The 20,433-nt window shown below is 53.5% G+C and overlaps 1 protein-coding gene across 1 annotated transcript; it reads left to right on the plus strand.

Moving 5' to 3' along the window:
* Nucleotides 1-30: 30 nt before the first annotated feature.
* TNS4 (tensin 4) lies at nucleotides 31-19,830 on the plus strand. Its single transcript, XM_044999199.1, has 13 exons — nucleotides 31-109; nucleotides 3,745-4,420; nucleotides 9,374-9,812; nucleotides 10,313-10,737; nucleotides 11,871-11,957; nucleotides 12,706-12,825; nucleotides 13,218-13,310; nucleotides 13,625-13,702; nucleotides 14,502-14,573; nucleotides 15,433-15,601; nucleotides 16,109-16,177; nucleotides 16,498-16,524; nucleotides 17,103-19,830. The coding sequence occupies exons 2-13, from the start codon at nucleotides 3,895-3,897 to the stop codon at nucleotides 17,230-17,232; spliced, it is 2,235 nt and encodes a 744-aa protein (XP_044855134.1). The 5' UTR covers nucleotides 31-109; nucleotides 3,745-3,894; the 3' UTR covers nucleotides 17,233-19,830.
* Nucleotides 19,831-20,433: the final 603 nt, after the last annotated feature.

The raw sequence follows: 20,433 nt of genomic DNA on the forward strand, positions 1-20,433 counted from the left end.
TTGAGACCTCACACACTCCCCCTTGCCCTGATTCATAAGGAGCAGAGCTCCCAAAGGAGGCGTCACAGCAGGAGCCGGGGCGAGGGACGGCGCAAGGAACTGAGCTCAGGTACCTGCTTTAGTTATGCACAAAGCTGTTTCGAGTGCAATCCTTGCCTGCGCCTGAGTTTTAACGTGTCTTTCCTAATGAATCGTCCTATTTGTTTTGTTTCCAATTGCATCCGTTCATCTTGCTCTTTTCTATTGTTCTCCTTCATCTGCTGCTTTGTGTTTAGCTGGTGATTTATGTCCTGCCTTTTTTTTCCCCTGAGAGCAAATATCCAGTAGAGACGTCAAATTAGCCAAGACATGGTGGTTCTGGTCTGAACAATGCCGCAGCCTGGCAAAGGCACCAATTGTATTTACTCTGGGTAGGGGGGTTGGATGGTCTGTTGGAAATTGCAGGGTTTTATATTTATTCCTAGGCCATAGGAGTAGATTTGTTTCTTACTGTTTTCAATTGGTGTTTGATTATATTCTCACCTATGATTTTCCCTCCCACGTTGGGGTTCGAGCGTATTTAACCATTGAGTGATGCGTGCTGCATGCACCAGTGCAGAGGGAGGGGTCACCCCTGGGCCCACTGACACCTGCTTAGCCTACGGAAACGGAGCCTGGCCGGAGTCCCCCTCCCCAGCTGCAGCCTCCTACCGTGACAAAGCATTGAGAGCTGAGCCAATAGCAATATCCCCCTGCAGAGAGCATCCTGCCTAGCAGGAGGTGCTGCAGTCTGGGGGCATCAGGAGGTGCATTAGCCAAGCGCAGGTGAGATTGCAGCCAGCAGGGCTGGGCATTCAGCAGGGCCGGGAGGGACAGGCCAGTCTGGAGAGTCGCTGTTGAAAGAAGCTCGGACCCCTCGTCCTAGTCTCTTAATAACGGGGCGTTAGGTTTGATTATTATTGTAGGGGAGCAGCTCGAGGCAGCTGAGCTCGCTGGGCCAAGCGCTGCCCAGGCACAGGCCGGAGACAGGCTCTGCCCCGAGGAGTTTACAGTCTGCACAGACAAGACGGACAGAGGGTTGGAGGGGAAACACGGCACAGAGAGCGGGGAAGGGTCCTAGCTGGGACGGAGCCTCAGGCCAGTGCGCTAATGGCCAGGGATGCTGCCGTGCTCTGGAATGTGCACTGCTTCGAAACGGGCCGGAGTGGGGCTCTCTCAGAGGCCGCGGGCGGCCCACGAGAGGCAGAGGGACGAGCGCCTGGCAGGGTTACCGTTTCCGGGGGAGGGATTTCCTAGGATACGAACCCAAATAAAAACAAGCACTTCAAAATTTGGGTTTGAATCCCCCAAGGCAAAAGGATGGGAGGGCTGAGGAAGGGCTGAGCCTCCTCGTCTCAGTGACCTCGGGGGGGGGGGGATCCTGCCCCAGCTTTTGCAGAGGTCAGACAGCCTCTCTCTGCCCCCCCACGCCCACGTCCTCGCCCTGCCCTCCCCGCAAACGAGCTCCTTTGGCCTGGGCACCATTTAAAACAGCAACATGCTCACGGAGACAACCCGCAGTTAAGATACTTTTCACCCGGGGCGCTTTGCCAAGGAAGGCCAGTACCATTACCCCCATTTTACAGGGGGGAAACTGAGGCACAGACGGGGGATGTGACATGTCCACAGTCACCCAGCAGATCAGTGGCAGAGGTAGAAGATCCATGCCACAGCTAAGGAACCTGCTGTTACCTCTGGAGAGGGAAAGTCTCCAGTCTAGGTATCTTGTCTCAGATGTTCCCTGATTAACTAATACTGGGTAGCTGAATTTATTTCATTTTATTTGGACTGAGATTCCCTTCATAGGAGTCAGATTTTTTTACTTTCCTGAGTTTTCAGCTGTTGTTCTCCCAAGTTGCCAAAGTAGCAAAGTGCCTGCAAACTCCCCCCCCCCCCCCACAGCTCATCCTAGGAGCAATGGAGGCAGCCAAGTCTGAGCCGTGCAGCTGTGCCGAGGTTCATTCTGGTTAGTGAAGCCACAGGTCTCTCGTCACTAGGGCCGAGGCGAGGCTGGAGGGGCTGCCTGGCGCACAGAGCAGCGACCCTGACTGAGCCAAACTCACCAGTCCAGTTCCAAAAGTCCTGGGATTGGCTTAACAGTTATGACATTTTACCAACTTGGGGGTTGGGTTTTTTGTTGTCTCAGGGGGGGGGCAGTATTTGTTTTTTTAAATGTAGGGGTCATGTTTACAAGCTTTTCTCTGCAACCAGCAGGGTTAAAAACCTTTTCCAAATGAAAGCTGGGATTTTGCTGTAATCTCATGATTCCAGGAGCTGGGACTTTAAGAAAAAGACCAGAGAGCATAAGACTCCTGATCAAAACGTGAACATTGGCAACACAATGTTGAGTTGCTAGGAGGCTTCTTGGTGTTGCTGACTGTTTAGAGTCGACCCTGTTTTCAGAAGCATCTCTGTCGTCTGAAAACTCAACCTCCCCCTCCACACACAACAGTCAGACTCAGCTTCCGGCTGCCTCGTGCTCTGGCGTGCTAACTCCCCGATAGCCACAGGCGTATTAATATTTGCTATATGATACAGCTGCCTGTTCAGCAATCAAAACACAGCCGGCATCCCCATGGCAACTGTTTTCCTCGACTTCACTGACGCGCCCTGTTAATCCGGGCAAGTCCCAAGAACAGGCCTCCCATGACTAAGGAAGGCGTAGTTTGCTGTCTAGCCCGAGACACCTGTCTCCTTCCTCTCGCTGATGCAGAAGGTGCTCCAGGGCTCGCATTTCAGCAGTGTCAGAGCTGGGTCTCAGCTCGGGCAGGAGAGGCTCGTGGTTGTAGATGCAGAGGGCCCGGGTTTGACTGTATGATGTTCAGGACAGACAGACAGAGAAATTAGATAAAAACATCAGATACTCTTGCTGGAAGGTTGCAGTGTAACACAGCTTGGTTAGGGTTAACCCACAAACACAAAACAGAGTGAGAGAAAACAGGCTTCTCCCTAAGGCAGCGAGGCACAACTCATGCTACCTTGGTCTAGGATGGATCTTTGCAGACTAACGGCTGAAAGACCCAGATCACATGCCTCCCTATAGCGACCCAGAGGCTCCAAGCTATCTAGGAAAACCTCCGAGAATTTCAAGGGATGGCTTCCAGTTTCAGTGCAGATTCCTGCTTCCACCCAGGGCTTTTAAACACAAACCGAACGCCCTCAGGGACTAGTCAGAACTTCATATTAACCATGTTCCTAGTGCATCACTTCAGCCGCCTGCACAGCCAGCACCTTGCTCACACTTTATCAACAAAACAACAGGACGACACACGTTCATCCCCATGCAAAGATCCAAACTGGCAATCAGGCCAGCCCTCCTACCCATCGCAGGAGCTCCCTGGGTGGGTTCGGGTTGGCTGTCTATCGCTGTCCCCTTTGATAGGGTCCCAGCTTCCTCGGAAGCCACCCAAAGCGCAAGCTTGAGGGAATGGCAGGTTGTGTAATTCTCAGCCAAGGAAAAGGTGGGGTGCAAATGGAGCTGAGAGAGTTCAGCTCTCTGGAGGGGGTCGTTGCAGTGAGGATGAATTTGCAGCTGCCTGAATGCACCGTAGGACTCAGGTTGGTGGAATCAAGTGCAAAGGAAAATTTGCAGAGTGGCTATTTTTTTTTTCCAAATTGAATTGCAAGTGTGACCCCTGCTTTCCTCCTTTAGATCTTCCTCTGCAAACGTCCGTTCCTGCTCCCAGAGAGCCTAGTGTCTAACTGCTGGTTCTTGTCCTTCTTTAGATCCCCTTCGTGTGCCTTCCGCTTGAGACGGCAGGTTGAAGAAACGGTTTGTCGTGGCCCTTGCTGGAAAAAGGCGCGTGGGGAACTCACCTCAAAGGCAAGGAGGAGACAACGCTCCCAGACGGAATATTAAGGCAGGAAGCCAAAGCAATGTCTCAGGTCATACCCAGCCACGTGCTACGGGTCGGCCAGACGATACGTGTTGCATCCCAGGAAGAAAGCAGGAGCTTACAGCCAGCCGGGAGCGCCTGCTGCTCCAGCTTGACTACAAAATGTTCTTATTATTCAGCCGAGGGTTGGCTCAGCCAGCCTATGATGGCCCAAAGCAAAGCACATCTGCTGCCCAATGGGGGCCTGCATGGAGCTAACTCGAATGCCGTGTTCACACGCGTGGCCTCTCCCGCCCCCGGGAAAGAGCAGCAGGTTGCCTCTATGGAAAGAGCCAGTCCCACACATCGGCCAGAGGGCGAAGAGGAGACCAAGGGGAATCCCCAGGCTAATCCAGTGTCTCCGACCCTGGACGTGTCCATAGAAAGCCTGAACCAACTGATCCTAGACATCGACCCGACCTTCCAGCCCCTCCTGCTCAAACCAGAGCGCAGCAAGAAGCACACTGCCCAACCCACGTCTCCTGGCTACGCGGCTGCGAGCGAGAAACCAGACCCCGATTCGTTAGGTGAGGTAAAGGTCGTCAGCGTGCAGCGGAGCCAGCGCAGGGCGCGCTCGGCCCTAGCAAAGTAGCATGAAAGTCCCAGAGCGTTTCCGTGCATTGCACATGCCCCGTGCAATCCCAGAGAATTCACCCCGTGCAGCGGGCAGGCACAAGTCCTCAAAAAGGGCACTGGTGAAACGTAATTTTACCCATAGTACAGCCAGGGTTTGGATGTGATTTTTCTTGCCTATCACATCAGGGGCAGGCAAGTTGATTTTGTGGCTGGGCTGGCATCACCATAGCGTCCAAGGCCACTCTCAATCTGTAATGTATTTATCCTCAAAGACCCTCTGTGCTGCAGGGCAGAGCTGTTCTCCCCATTTCACAGCTGGGAAACTGAGGCACAGATAGGCTAGGTGATTTACGTGGGTTGGTGGAGGAGCTAATGGCTTACGGTCACCTGGCTGGAGTTAAAGCCAGGGCAGGTGTGTGGCTTAATGAGGGATTAACGGGGAAGGCAGGAGCTCAAAAGTAAGGTGCAGGGTGTGAGTGAATTAGCATAGAGGTCAGAGCAGCCCGAGCCTGCAGCCCGCGGGCGCAGGAGAGGCGTGTGTGAGTTTTGTTTGTCCTGCAGTTTCTCTCGGGGGTAACCGCCCTCGGAGGGAGGCTAGTTAAGGTGCTGAGATGGCCCCAGGACTCTGGGTTGAGTTTGCAGCCTTGCCGCAGAATCCCTGTGAGACCCTGGGTCAGTGTCTTACTCCTAGGCCAGAGATTTCAGTGGAGCTCCGCTCTCATTTAGGCCCCCAAGGGAGTGGCTGGACTTTCAGCAGAGCCCCGTGTGTCAGGCGCAGAGCGAGTGTCTGTCCCCGGCTGTGAGAGCGAACCCCACCGCTGGCAGCAACAGTGGGAGAGCCGGGTTCGCTGACACGCTGGTGAACGTAGCACCCGCCGTCTCCACCATGGCAGCCTCTCTCTACAGGCATGAGATTGTTCCTAAAAAACTCTAGCGTGTGTGTGTGTGTGTGTGCCTCAGTTTCCCCCTCTGTAAAATGCAGCTAACCGCACTGCTTTGCCTTGTCGGGATGCGGTGAGGCACTCAGATAGCGCCATGCTGGCAATGCCATAAGGGGGCAGCTGAATGAGCTGGAGCAGGGGCATATCGACAAGGAACAACGAGGAGCGGCCGTCAGTGACGTTCCTTTGCAGCACATTCCCCTGGGTTCTTGCTGCAAATTCCTTTGCAAGAAAGAGAGTCGAGGGGGGACGGATGGCGGAGAGCGGCTTGCACAAGGTAGCGATGTTGAGTGAAGACTTTTAGGGATGCATTGGCCCCTGAGAAATCATTTCTGCAACGGCCCTGGATACGCCCGCGGGTTTTCTGGTGCGTCGAATGAAAATCACGGTGTGTGTGTTTGAACCTTCCACTCAGGGAGAGTTTGCATAATCCACCCTGTGTTCATGGGAGATGTTCATGGCTGATGCTAATTCTCTCTCCTACGTAGTGGTTGAGAATGTTAGAATGGCCCTCTCGGCCCCGCAGAGCACGTGGCATTGGTCACAGTCAGGCTGCTGTTTTGAAGTCACACCTGCCGCTTCTAGGTGCCAGGAACATGAGCTAATATTAAACCCGTCTGATAGGCAGGAGCTTCAAGACAGCAGGCAAACAGCTGGGTTAAAGGGATGACCCGGAAGCAGCCAATTCTTTCTCCTAACAGGACCATTCTGAGTTACAATCTTTCCTTTCTTTTTCCTTTGGCGGGACACAGTGTATCCAGCCAGGAGCTGGTCACAAGGGCTCTGAACACTAATGAGCCGGCTCTGGGACAAGCTGGTGACAGAGCCCCGCCCAGGACGGTCCTTGATAGGGTGATTGCTGCTTTTTAGCAATAGCGAGGAGGGGAGCGTTCGGGGAAGGGTTGAGGCATGAGAGAGAACTGCTAGTCAGGGTTTCTCTAAAGGACTTGACAGGCTTCCAGCAGATCCCCCCAGCCCTGTCGCTCCAGCGGGCTGCAGCACCTTTCATGTTCCCCGGCTGAAGAGCCTCCCCCACTAGGCAGCACTCTCGGTTAGATCTGCGTTGCAATGGCAGCGTCAGATCAGCCCAGCCCGGTTCTGGCCCGTGGGCCCCAGGACGGCTGTTCTCTGCTGCAGCAGGCCTGGCGTCGCTGCGTACAGGTGAAAACCTTGTAGCCATGAGTACGGTGGGCTCTGACGTGCTTTATGGGCTGTTGAGCCAGCTCCCTTTTGCGTGTTTATCTAAGCACGGCCTGTGTTATTTTAAAATTGGTTTCTCAACAGCAGACAGATTCACCAGCCCAATTAAAGTGAACGTCTGCCTGTGCTTTGCCTAGGGGCCTGGCACCCAGAGCGTAACTTTTGTGCGGACTTGTCCTAGAACCCGATGCCTTCCAGGGCCTGTTGTTTCTTACGAGAAGCAGTGACTGCAGCCTTTGCAATTCCCCGTCCTCCCAGAGTCAGCTCCTCGCTAACCACACGATCTAAGACATGTCAAATGAATGACAAAGAAACTCAAAACTTTTAAGAGAATTTTTTTATTACAGAAGCAAAAAAATATTCCATCCTATTGATGCCTTTAAAAGTAGCGCAAGGAATCAAAGGCATGACAAGATCCAGCGGCTGGAAACACGAGGCACCGTTTTAACGGGGCAGGTGATTTACGACTGGAACATCTCACCCCGGGGCCCAGTGGATTCGCCGTCGCCCGAAGGCTTTAAATCAAGACTGGGCGTCTCTGTCTAAAAGCTGCTGGAGCTCAGCCAGAAGCTGTGGGCTTGATGCGGGAACGGCTGGTGAAATCTGGCCTGCGCTGTGCAGAGGTCAGAAGATCGTAACAGTCCCTCCTGGCCTGAGAGTCTAGGACTACTTGGAGGGGACGTTCAGCCCCTGGCTCTGGCGCTGGGCTCTGCATCCCCCATTGTACAGTTCTTAGACCTCCGCAGCCGATGAGAGGAGCGAGGGTTATAGTTCATGTGCTCTGCCCCACAGCTGAGTCGGGCGCGTGTCTCTTCTGGGGACCTGCCTTTCCAAAGCAGGAAAGAGCTGAGGGAGCGAGCAGTGCCAGTGCCGAGTGTCATCCCCCGCCAGGCAGCACGGCCTTGGCGAGTTCCCACGGGCCGGGCTGGGGAATGAAAGCAGCGCTCGTTCATGAACGAGGGACTCCGGCAGAGATCACGCCATTGTAACTCAGCGCCCAGTGACCGCGCACGGCCCCCTCGTATGTGGCATTTCTCTGGCACTTCTCAGTGGGGATCTCAAAGCCAGTTACAGACGTTGACTAACTGAGTGTCACAATCCCTCCTGCCCGTTAGCGATTTTGAGCCCTGTGTTACAGATGGGTAAACTGAGGGGCCGAGCGGTTAAATGACGATGTGCTAAAAGTCAGACGAGGCAGTGGCACAGCTGGGCATGGAACCCAGGAGCCCTATCTCCTAGTCCCCCCCTGCTCTAACCACTGGACCCTCTGCTCCCCTCCCAGAGCCAGGACTAGAACCTGGGATTCCACTCTCAACTTCCAGAGCAAGAAAGCCGGTTGTGTGAGTGCACAAGTCGCAGAAATCGATTTCTTAACGTTAGGCTTTCTTAGATCTGCTTAGAAACAAACCTTTCCCCTTCACAAGTGTGTGGACAGCCACAGCAATATACCAATCCATACGTGTTCCCTTTGGGGTGTCCCAGGAGCCCTGGAAGGGAGGGAAAGCAGATCTGGGATGGACACTGGGGTGCACGTACTTGAGAGATCTTGAATCGCCGTAAGAGCTACTTCGGTAACCACAATACTCCTGCCCAAACTGGGACAACGGACTCGACCGAACTGCTCCCCTGCCCCAGGCTCTGGCTGCTTTTGCTGCTGGAATGCTCAGCCCATGATCTGATCAGCTAGAAATGTGCAGGTGCCTTGTAACAAGCAGCTTCGCGCTGCACACAGATGGCACCACGCCGGTTCTGTGCACGGTTACCAATGCTCCAGGCATCCAGCCACGCCTGAGAATGGGTGAAATCCACCCTGTGCACACGGCCAAGCACGGGGCCTGTGCACCAGGTGAGCTGGAAGTGGGACGCGGGAGCCAGAAAGCCCATCCCGCCTCACACGCCCTTTGTCCATGAGTCTGATGTGATCACTCACTTGGGAGCAGCCAGATGTTTTTTTCTTTAGTCAGGTACAAACAGAACGGCTGTTTAAGGAAGACAAATAGAAGCATCCGCCCTTTGCTACAGGCATCAACATGTAATCATCACAAGGGGTTCTGCGCTCTCCTAGATGACTGTACCTAACCCTGCCTTCCTTGGGGCTGCTCTCCTTAGGCAGGGGGCAGGGCATTCGGACTGGAATTAGAAGCCAAGTGTCCCCATTTCAGAGAGGGGAGCTAGGAATCTGCTCTGGGAGCTGCAATGCAAGGCCTGGCCTTGTGACATGGGAGAAAGGGGCTCCTCAAAACCTTGGCAGGAAGCAGCTCTGTAACATTCCCTGTTCCTTGGCTAATGGCCGCACAACACCTGCAGCCCCAGGGGGTCTATAAAGAAGGGAATTAACCACAGCCCAGGTCTAATGAAGCGTGGAGGTTGCATCTAAGCACTAGCGCTGGAAGAGCATCGTTGTGGGGCTTGCGTGGGGCACGGGGGGTTGTTTGAAATCCCCATCAAACACAAACTCTCTTTGCACTTGCGACTGTCGGTTGCGCTCACTTGTCGTGCCTAGATTGTCAGTTTCCCTGGACAGGGACCGAGTCACCTTCGGTGCCTGATCCTGACTGACTCCACGAGGTGCTGTCAGAATATGAGGCTGAGGTTCCAAAAGCTACCTAAGGGATTTGGGTGCCCAGTAAATGGGAACTGTGCATCAAAATCCCCTAGGTGGTTTGGAAATTGCAGCCTAAATCCATAATAATTCTCCTCCTATGTTCGGCTGATGAACCTGCCCAAATACCTTATTGTCAACCCCTTCCTTTTTTTTTCCAGAGATCAAGTACATCGAAATGACTCCCACCCGAGCCAAGAGCCACGAATCACTGCAGGGCTCGGCCAGTCCTTGCGTCACTCCGCTCTCCATGTCACCCCAAGGCAGCTGCTTCCTGCTAGCCCGGGACAACTGCACCCCGAATGGCAGTCTTATCTTCTCGAGCCCCTCCAGGCCTGACAGCAACCGGGCAGCTCCTCAGAATCAGCCCCCCCCTGGGAGCTCCCCCCAGACCAGCTACAGAGCGTCTGAATGTGTGTCCATCCCGCAGCGTGGTCAGAAGGACTGCAGCTCCTACAGGCCAAATACTCTCCTGGCCACCTCTCCCGGCCTGGAGAGTTTGCGGAAGGCTTTGTCCATTGGGCGGGCTCAGCAGAGAACCAGCAGGGTCTCCGTGCTCTCCACGAGCCCGGGATCAGACACCAGTTACGTGCTTGGAAGGTAAATCTGCCTTTGCAATGTCTGTGTATCCCGCGGTTCAGAGAACGAGCCAGGGCCGAGAGTTTCTCTGCCTTTATGGAGATGGCCCAGTTCAGAAGCCAGGTGCCGGGGGATGGGCAGTAAGCTCTTGGGGGAGTCAGAGCCTAATAGACCACCAAAGAGTAGGGCTGCATTCTCCTGGGGCCCTAATGCCCATCAGTGCCCCCATCCCGCCCTTCCGCAAGGAGCGGTTCATGTCGTGGGAGGAGACTGGAGAGTGGGAGCCGAGGAAAGGACAGAAGAGGGAGCTGGCTCTGCTGGCCCAATCCCACAGCACTTTACTCCCCCCCGGGGGTGGAAGTGAGCTTTCAAGCTGTGATCTGATGTCACAGGAGCCAGGCAAGGTTCCCCCCCACCCCCACCCCCATCCCCAGGCAATCTCTTATTTGGCTTGCTGCACAGTGTGTCAGCTGGAGAACAAGCCCTCCAATTTCCCTGTACCTTCTGCTTTTCTTCTGCAGCAGCACCCAGTCGCTTCTCAACGATGACTCCGACTCTTACCAACCTGCCCACCGATCAGCGGAAAGCCCCTTATCTGTCGGCTCCTTCGGCAGCCCTTGTCTCGCCTCCCCCGGCGTTCAAGTCAATCGTTTTGGAGATGCCTTTAGCCCGGGTTCCAGTTCCAGCAAAGTGAACAACTCTTCCTCCCCGCCACTCCAGAAGGGACACGCCAGCAGCTGTCCCCCGTCCATCGTTAACTCCCTGGCTGATATCCCCATACTGCTGGTCAACGGATGTCTGGAACATGGCGAGACGTCTCCCAGGATGGGCAAAGACTTCCAGGGTTCCGTCAAGCAGACAGTTCCACCCAGTTCCAGCTCCTCCTCAGGGATAAACAGCTTGACTAAGACCTCTTCTGAAACGTCTCTCTCCTTCTCCCCGGACGGTAAGTTGTGCCTGTTTTGAGTTGGAACCACTCTCTGTTTCAGAGCGAAGTTATCCAACACTCAGCATTACCGAGGTGGGGAGACGGGATGAAACTGGAGACTGTGTTTCCACTTCCAATCACACTTTCATTTATAAATGGTTAATAAGACACTAATAGATATTATAGATATGATAAGTTGTGTCCTTGAGGGTGATAACCCCGTCATCAGAGGTGTTAGAGATGGTTATAAGTCATGGCTGTAAGCAACCTGTTGGACATGCTAAAGATCTAGATCGATTGATTAATCCTTTATTGAAACATCTAGTCATCATTTTTAACCCTTCATAAATTGGAACCCCAATATAAAGTGTGACCGAGATGGCACATAAATGAAGACTCTCTCCTGCTGAAAATTGTGTGCAGAAATGTCCAGGAATTGTTCATTTTAAAAGGGTCAGGGTGTTAAAAACATCTAGTAACGATGAGGTTCCGTAAAATTATAGGGTCCCGTCCTCAGCTCGTGTGAGCAGGGTAGTTCCTTTGAAGCAGATGGACCTTTGCTTATTTACACTGGCTGAGAATGTGACCCATAATGTTTTAATTTCATCCTTATTTCAGCGCTAAGACTTTTTTGTCCCCCTTTGTTTTTGGAGGCCATCGAAAGATATCAAACGTTTGGGAAACACGAGGTTCCTAGTTCAAGAGTAAACAGCTGGGCCATTGTTCTCTGGAATAGTTTACGGGGGCAGCTCCTGACAGAGACTTTTCATCGGGATTCTCATGGGAAAGAAAAGAGGGATGTCTCTCAACACAGCGCTCTTGACTTCAGTGGAGCTGGGCTGATACACGCCAGCCGAGGAGCTAGCCTGTTATCTTTCTGATCTTGACTGGTTTGCCAAGAAGATAATGAAGTGGAGAGTGAATTATGCTGGGAACCGGAGAGGAAGTTCTAATTGAAAGACTTGAGCAAACATTTAAGCCCAAGCTCAGTTAAAAGAGAAACAGTCTTTGTTAGGGGGGTTCTCCCCTTAAAGGTGCCAGGGAAGAGAATCTCTGGGATCTAAATACCTATAACACATGCCTATGCCTCTCTGCAAAGAAAGAGGTTCGTTCATGTGCCATGCATGAGGGAATGCCACTGTCTCTTGCAGGTTCCTCCAAAGATGGTGAGCCAACCATGAAGTTTGTGATGGACACATCAAAATACTGGTTCAAGCCGAGCATTACAAGGGACCAAGGTAAAAGGAGAGGTGATGTCGCTAGGCCTATCCCACCCCCAAATCTACCCTTCTGCATAGCTCTTAGGGAGCTGCTCGTCTCCTGGGGTGAAGGAGGGCCAGCAGAAGGTCTATGCATCACTTAGGTCCCATAGTGACTTGTTTCCCAATTGCATCCTAACCCAGTAAAAGCTGGTGTTACAGAAGTGGAAGAGGTACTCGCCAGTCTAGAGATGATGCTCAGGAAACATCAGGTCTTCACTCTGTGCTGTCCAAGTTGAGGAGAATACGCTCCCCTTTCTAATGATCAGTTGAGTCAACTTGATTTTGGAAAGGGCCGACTGTATTTTTCAATTCCCAGGATAAGGATCCTGGCTGAAGTCAAATGCTTCTTGAATCACCCCTGTGCAGTGACACCGTTCTGGACAGGTCTTCTGCAAGGACAGAGCCTGGACCTCTGAATTTAAAAGCTCATTGAGGCTCTACTGCCTGAGGCAATTGCTAAAGAAGCAGGTTCGGAGGACCTAACATTAGCAGACACATTAAATGGGTATAGGTGGTCTAGCCTCTAACGGGAGACAAAGCACCATACTGTTAGCACGGGTTGCAGATGCATGAAGGAAATACTCGTGTGCACCCTGAAGCCCACCCCGCTGCATGTCACTGCCCCTCGGGAATGGTTACAGTGCTAGACAGAGGGAATGCTGGGTTCAGAAATGCCGAAATGCCGCCTGCGTTGCATGGGTAACCCTCTCCTGTGTGCCTTCAGCAATCCAACTTCTGAAGGAGGCGGAACCAGGCGCTTTCCTCATGCGGGACAGCACGTCGTACCGCGGGTCGTTTGGGCTGGCGATGAAGGTTCTCAGCTCACCATCCGGCTGCAAGACAGGTACAGAGAGGCCTCGTAAGAACACAGAGCTAAACTCCCCAGGAGAATCGTATACGCCAGGTTCAGCAGTTTGTAAGGGGGCCACTAAGCAGTGAGAGTTTTGCTCAATTAAGGACCCCAGAGTTTGGATCTTTGTGTTAAATTCACGGCGGTGGGTCAGCACACGGACCACACATCACTTGAAACCTCAAACTGGGGCTGCGGGGGGACGTAAGGGTCAGTGCCTAATTGCCATGGGGTGGCGCAGACGCACAATTGAAATGGCATTTTGAAAATCCCACCCTGCAGTTACAGCCCAGCCCAGAGGCATGCAGGGAAAGTGGAGGGTCAAAAACATGGTGGGCAGTAACACTGGAGATTGTGGTAGAGCCTCTCTTGCATTTTGCTTGAAGGTGATGACAGCAGCGACCTGGTCCGACACTTCCTCATTGAGTCATCTGCCAAAGGCGTGCACCTTAAAGGGGCCAGCGAGGAGCCCTATTTTGGTAAGGATATTACTGTCGTGGAGCGGAAGTTACGGGAGGAGTATTAGGTGTATTACGGTAGCACTGGGCCCCTGATCACATTTGTGCCTGGTGCTGTACAAACGTGCAGCAAGAGGCAGCTTAAATGCCTGTTGCAGACACTTCCCAGCGTGTGTCGCGTGACCAGTCAGAGCTGTAAATACAGTGGTTAGACCAAGGCCACCGTCTTCACTCAGGCCAGCTGAGATGAGGGGGAGGGTGGTGGAAGGGCGGGGGATCTGGTGGGGTCCCTTGTTCCTGCCATCCTGCAAGCCCTCTCGCTGTCTCTGTTGCAGGGAGCCTGTCTGCCTTCGTCTACCAGCACGCCATGACTGCACTAGCGCTGCCCTGCAAGCTGGCCATCCCCACACGAGGTACGGGGCCGACCTGGAGACCAGCAGGAAGAAATGCTGGGAGTTAGCGATCGGGGTGGGGGGCGGCTAGGTGGACGTTGCAGGCATGTCTGGACTTCACGGCTACGCCCCCGTCCCAGCAAAACCGGAGTTTGGAAGGGGGCACGCGCAGGGCCTGGCCATGACCGCAGTGGGGATGCATCAGTGGGAAGAGGGGCCAGCACTGGTAGGCGGGGTCGGGAGTCAGGGAGAGGCATGAATGGTTGGCAGCTGTAAGTGCCGCTGTGGTGAGGGGTGAGGATCAAAACTGGCCAATACCTCCCCGGTGGTGGGCAGAGCAGACGACGTACGTTTTGCCCTGTGGAGCCGGTTTCTTAATCCTGTGCAGCGATGCCAGCAGTTGCTGAACCCAGAGAGAGAGAGAGGTGCAAGCAGCCTCTGCAGCAGCCCAAGGGGTTGGGGTGCACGTGAGCCCGTAGAGAGACCGGTGGGCTGGGCAGCCACAAAGCACCACAATCTGCATCAGGGCCGGAAAGGCGGAGCAGAGTGGACGAACGAGGAGGGGTCAGATCATAGCGGTGGATGGGGACACAGACACGAAGGGCTTGGAAGAGGAGGAGGGGGATGGTGGGGGATCCCTGAATAGATGTGGCCTATTCACAGTGGGTGAAATTCACCCGTGTGCAGAGACCCTAAGACTTAACCGGTTCCTGGGCCCTGTGTGTCCCCTGAGCAGAGGTGAATTTCACCCCGGCCAAGCGTTGATTTCAGAGCTGCTTGCTCTCTCCATGCCTCACGGTTCTGTTTGTTGCTTGCACAGATTTTGCTGGTGGAGAAAATAGCTCTGAGACCCCCCTGGAAGCTGCAATTTCTGCAATGAAGAAAACTGCTGGTGAGAAAAGGAAAGAAACCAGGTTTCTTCTGGGCTTTATTTGCTGGAGGGACAACCTGTCGCCATCCTCCAGGCTTTGGACTTCACCCCGTGCGGAGTGATTTCACCTTTTACACACCCGACACCGAGATTTTTTTTTCACACTTGTGATAAATTCTGACACAAGTCACGGAAGCAGCTGAGGAGCAGCTGACCTGACCAGGACCTGTAGCTTGCGAGAGTGGGAGGGGAGCGGTGTTGCCAGTTTGCACGATTTTATCACAAGTCGTGTGGCACCTGGTGTTTTCCTAGTAGCCCTAATTCCAGGAGTCAGGTGACTGCATGAGAATCTGGGCCTGCATTGAAACAAAAGGCAGTAGCCAGCTCTCACGACTGAGGAAAGTTTGAAAATGTGACTCCCAGCGGCTCAAACCTCCGAAGGTGAAGGAAAAGAACCTGACAGTTGCTACGTTATAAAATCTCTGGATTTTTAAGCCAATCTCCTGATTTTCATGGCCTGACTAATGATTTCTGAACACTGGGATTTGGCAATCCTGGGGCAGTGTCACTGTGGCTGTTTCGAGCCGCGGCGTAGACAAGCCTAGGGGCTAATGGGAGAATATAGCAGGATATAAAGGCCATTCTCCTGCCCTGAGCTGCAGTCAGGAATGGGTGCCCTGCGGGTGAAAGCACAGGCTCGGGGAGAGAACTGTAGGGTAATTATTATGGGTCTGGCAGGGGCCCCAGCGTGCTAGGAGCTGTACGAACACAGAACAAAGCGCTGGTCCCCTACAGTGCCCTGATTGCTCTTGAAAGCCGGCGGGAGGGGGCCGCAGACCCAGCGGGGCGCTGACCTTGGCTTTGTGCTGTTCCCTCGCAGCCTGCAACGTCTTGTACCTCAGCTCGGTGAGCGTGGAGACGCTGACCGGCGCCTCGGCGGTTCAGAAAGCTGTCGCCTCCACCTTCGAACTGGAGACGCCGCCCACGCCCACCATCGTTCACTTCAAAGTGACTGAGCAAGGGATAACCCTGACTGACGTCCAGCGAAAGTAAGGATGGTCCTTTGGGACGGGCCTGCTGAGATGCTGGCATTAGACTTGGGGTGGTGCTTACGACAGCGCTGCTGTGGGTTGCTCAGGGCTGGCAGAGTGACTAGATTCCGGCGTGAATGGGCCCAGGGCTCCATAAAACCTCCTTATCTTAGTCCTGAGCTTCCTCTCCTAAATGGGGGCAAAGTCTCCTCCCAGTTACAATGCTGCAAGCCCCGTGGAAATTCCGAATTAATCCCGTCTGTCATTGGAGGCGTAACCCCCAGGCTGCATCTGACCCATTACGTTTAATAGTCTAGGACACGGTTCCACTTTGAGCACAGCCACTGCAGTGCCCCTGGCCCTTGGTGAGGGGAGTTCGAATCGGGCGCTAAATTCCCGTCACGGCTCAGCCGAGATGGATCGGAACCGAGCCCTTAGGCCCTGAAGGGCTCGCCGGCTCATCAAGAGTGATTGGATCCAGACGCCGCCTCTTAAAAAGCCTTTTCTCCTTCCTCCCCGCTGCAGAGTGTTTTTCCGACGGCACTATCCCCTCGCTGCCCTCAGCTTCTGCAGCATGGACCCTGAGAACAGAAAGTAAGTGCGACCTGCTGCTCTGCAAGTCGGGGCAGTTAAGTTATCCAGGGAGCAGGCTGGGTGCTGTAGTTTTCATTTGACCCTCGATGGAAAGTAACTGCCGTGTGGCCGCAGGATGGGATCAAGGAACTGGCCCTGAGTAGAACGTCAGAATTGAAAGAACTGATCAAAATTCCAGATTGTCAGAAAAGACTAATCTGAAGTTCAGCTTTTTCCCCCAGTAAAAGTAACAGGTTTCTGGCTACACAGTCATTATACGCAGCTAATAAAATGAAATATCTGGGTTTCTCTTAAGAGTTTATTCATCTCTTTTCTTTCAGGTGGCAAAAGTACTGCAAGTCTTCACGGTAAGCCTCGTCCAGAGAAAGCTCCCGAGAACGCCGGGGGAAAGTGGCTTTAGTTACGGGGCTCTGGGTGTATCTACAGACACATTTCAAACAGCAGCTTAAACCTAAAAATTAAAACCGCAGTGCTCAGAGGAGAAAAGAAATTTATGGCTTTAGGAGGATTCACCAGTGCTTTGTAACAAACCCTTGTTCTGGAATGGAAGGGGGATACAAGCGCTACCCATAGAGACCCGAGCTTTGTAAGATCTCGGCTGTAGCTGTCCCTCTCATGGGGGTGAATTTCACCCTAAGTGGAAAGAGCCCAGCAAATCCTTCAACTCCCTAATCCTCCCGCCAGGTTTTCTCAATACTCAGGAAGTGAGTTCCTCTGTGATTCTACTTTGTGTCCCAGAAATGTTCCATAGGCAGGAAGGTGACGGCGAGAAGCGCTCCCCCAGGATGGTTTTTCCTTGGGAACGTGATTGGGGAATGGGCCAGGTGGGGTTGCTAGTTCGCTCTGCGGCTAGTTTCAGCTGGTTCTCTTCCATTTCTGAGCGCCGGCTAACTGGGCCTCTTTTTGGTCTCTCTCTTTCTCAAAGGATCTTTGGCTTTGTAGCCAAAAGCCAAACGGATGCCGAGAATTTCTGTCATCTCTTTGCCGAGTACGACACCGTGCAGCCGGCTTCTCTTGTCATTGACTTCATCAGCAAACTCCTCCCAGAGCAGTAGCTGATGCAAACCTGCGGAGAAGCTGTTGCTGCCAGTACCTGGATGCCGCTGAGCCGCTTCCTACTGTTCCATTGCTGCTTTGTTGCATTTTGGCAACTGCTCCTATTTATAACTTTTGTTACGTACTTTGATGTCCAGCGTTTCAGAGGAAGGTTTTACACTCCCTGCTCAGTCCTGGGAGCCTCTGATGGGATCAGAGCTCATTCAAAAGCTCTGATGAGGAACCACATGGAAATGCCGAATGTCTTACATGTATATATCGCAGCCTGCAGGAAGCCACAGCAGGTCAGATGGTGGATGAGTGTGCGAGAGGTTGGATTTGCCTTGCCAAGTTATTTGCTCACTCATGGGGGGTGAGTAATTTTGTTCTTTAACAGGCAGGGAAAATATTGGGGCCAAGATTTTTGATAGTGATGCCTTGATTTCTGGGTGCCCAATTTGAGACCCTTACAGGGGTCTGAGCTCCCACCCTCCAAACGTGCGGGTTAGCACTGCCCGAGCTCACAGATGTCTTGTGAGGATAAATGGTGCCCTGCTACCATGGTACCAGGGGCCAGGCGAGGACCTTCCGTAGACGGATGGACCCTTCTCAGTAGCCTCTGGGTGGATTCTGCAAATCAAGGCACCTACAATCACAAGCTGCTTCTGAAAAATCTTGGCTCCCTACATTTTCGTGACCAAAATGTCAGGCAAAGCAGATTTTTTTGGCCAGGGCTGGTAAATTTTTGTGCCATTTTTGCTGGACTGGCCTGGATCAAAATATCCAGACCATGACGAGCGGAGAAATAAACACTGACGTTTTCATGACAGAAAACGTATTGGCTTTTTGGAGGAGACTGGGCCAGATCCTCAGCTGATGTAAATTGGCGGCGCCTCCTTCTGGGGCGCTCCCCGTGCTGAAGGAAGCAGGTGACTCCAGTAGGTAAGAGGCCCAATTGGGAGCCAGGAGATCTGAGGTCTAGTCCCCGTCCCCTCCTCACTCAATGGCCATAACCTGAAGGTCTCGTCCCTTCGGCGCATGAGGAGATGAGTCAGGGAACTGAGCTAGGGAGTCGGGGCTGGGAAATCAGCTTGACATGAGTGCACAGTAACGCAATCTGCTTTACCCACTCGATACGCCAAAATCCGGGGCAGTCGGCTTGTTCGTGTCTCTGCATTGGCCGACTGCTGCATTTTCCCTGCGCTAGTTACATAGGAGTAACATGGTCCAAAAGCACCAGGTTGGGTAACTCTTCGGCCAGGGCTCAGGTGGGCAGCCAGGTCTAGTGGTTACAGCCCTGGACTGGGACTCTGGAGACTTGGGTTCTACTCCTGGCAGCCAATGACCTGCTGTGTGACCTTGGGCAAGTTCCTCCACCGCTCTGTGCCTCGGTTTCCCCTGCTGCTCTTTGCCTGTCTTTGATAGAATGGCGGCGCCCGTTGGGCCTTGGGGCCCCATTGTGCTGCAGTCTCTGTGGGGCAGGGCGACCTCTCGCTCTGAACTGCACTCAGCACACACAGGCCCCAGACTCAGGGCATTAAATTCATGTCTAGCCGAGTCAGATGCAAGCGAGTCTAAAACGAGGCAGGAGCCTTAGAACTCCAGGGAAGCCGCCCTTGACCCAGCGCGCTCATTTCTGTGTAACAGCCAGGGGCGGGTGGTTCTGAGCTTAGACGGCCAGTGAAGCTATTTAAGAGATGGAATCCGCTAGATCTGTTGTTTTGCAAGAACAGATTTCAAAGGGCTCCGTTCTGGCCGGGTGAGCCACTGCTCAGGACTCTCCGGTGGCTGAGTGGAGAGGCTGTGGGATGGATTCCCTCTAGTTCCGATTCCTTGGGAGCTGCAAAACAGGGCATCAAACGCTGGTCTTCGGAGCCCACGCTGAGCACCAGGGCCGACGGGGGGCGGGGGAAGCCGGTACAAATTACCGGGGCCCAGCGGTCTGGAAGGGGGCCCGGGGCCTGGCTTCATCAGCCCTGTTTAGCCAGCCTGCCCTTGCTGGGGGGGCCAAAAAAATGTTTTCACTGGGGCCCAAACCCGCTCTCAGCGGCCCAGCTGAGCACCCCTAGCCATGGCCCCACAGACCTCCAGCCTCGCCCAGAACTGGGGCTGCCCTGGTACCTGGCCCGTCTGCTGTTTCTCTGCACAGGCTTGAATTTCACCCTAGCGGAATAACGAGTCAAGGGGCTAATTCCCTACAAAAGCTCCATTGTCGTCTGCTCCCCAGATGAGTCTCTTTTGAGGCCAGGCCACGTGGCCATCCCAACCTGGCCTTTTGGTACAGAGGCACTTTCTGCCGAGTCTATAACACGTACAAGCAACGCCTGCTGGGTCTCCAGCCTCTCCGCTGAGGGGTTTACAAGGGAGCCACCGGCTGAAAATTCCTCCGGTTTCTTTTTTGTTGTTGTTGCAAACAAATAAAGAGCCACACGCAGCCCGAGTTTTGCAGCTGGAGTCGAGCGCCGAGGGATGAGCGAGTTTAGAACACCAGGGGGCTCCAGCGAGTCGGCTTTTATCTCCAGCCCCTTTTGCACATCTTCTGGGAGTCCTAAGCCGGAGGAACGTCTGTCTGGCAGCTTCGCTGGTTATTGTAATGCTGTTTTGATTAAACAAAATTGAATCACTTCTGCGACTTTCAGTCCTCTGCGCCTGGCCTCTAAGGGCCTGGCCTCCGGGCCTGTGATTTCTGTTATGCAGCCTGTGAACAAGCAGTGCTTGAGTTCACTGCATTTATTACGGTGCGTTCCATGAAAACCTCTGTATGATGGCAAAGGGGCTAGGAGGATTCGGGAGCTCTGGCTTGCCAAATGAGAGCACTAGGAGCACTTCCCGCTTTCCTTTTTCTGTTTAGAAAATCAAATATGCAAAAATTCCCCAAGAAAATCTGATTCCCACCCCCACCCTCCACTTTTCCGGCCAAGCTGCTGAAAACTAGGCCAGTTTTGCAAAACTCCTCCAAACCCGTCCGTGGTGGTGGTGGTGTTTGCTTCGACTTCTCACCCCCAAACCGGTTTGGAGCAGGGAAAAGGGCCAGTTGTCAAGCCAAACCCCTGACGTTTCTGCATGTGGAATGTTTGTGTCCATGAAGAGCCCTTTGCTCAGGAAACCCAGCTGAAGTTTCAGGTCCGACCAATCCAACCGCTGCAAGGGAAGCTCAGCCCAAACCACCTGGATTGAGGAAGAAAGCAGCCAGCAAGTCTCCAAGCGTCTCCTGCTTTCCA

The sequence above is a fragment of the Mauremys mutica genome, chromosome 25 (genome assembly GCF_020497125.1).
Source record: "Mauremys mutica isolate MM-2020 ecotype Southern chromosome 25, ASM2049712v1, whole genome shotgun sequence".
Lineage (NCBI taxonomy): Eukaryota > Metazoa > Chordata > Testudines > Geoemydidae > Mauremys > Mauremys mutica.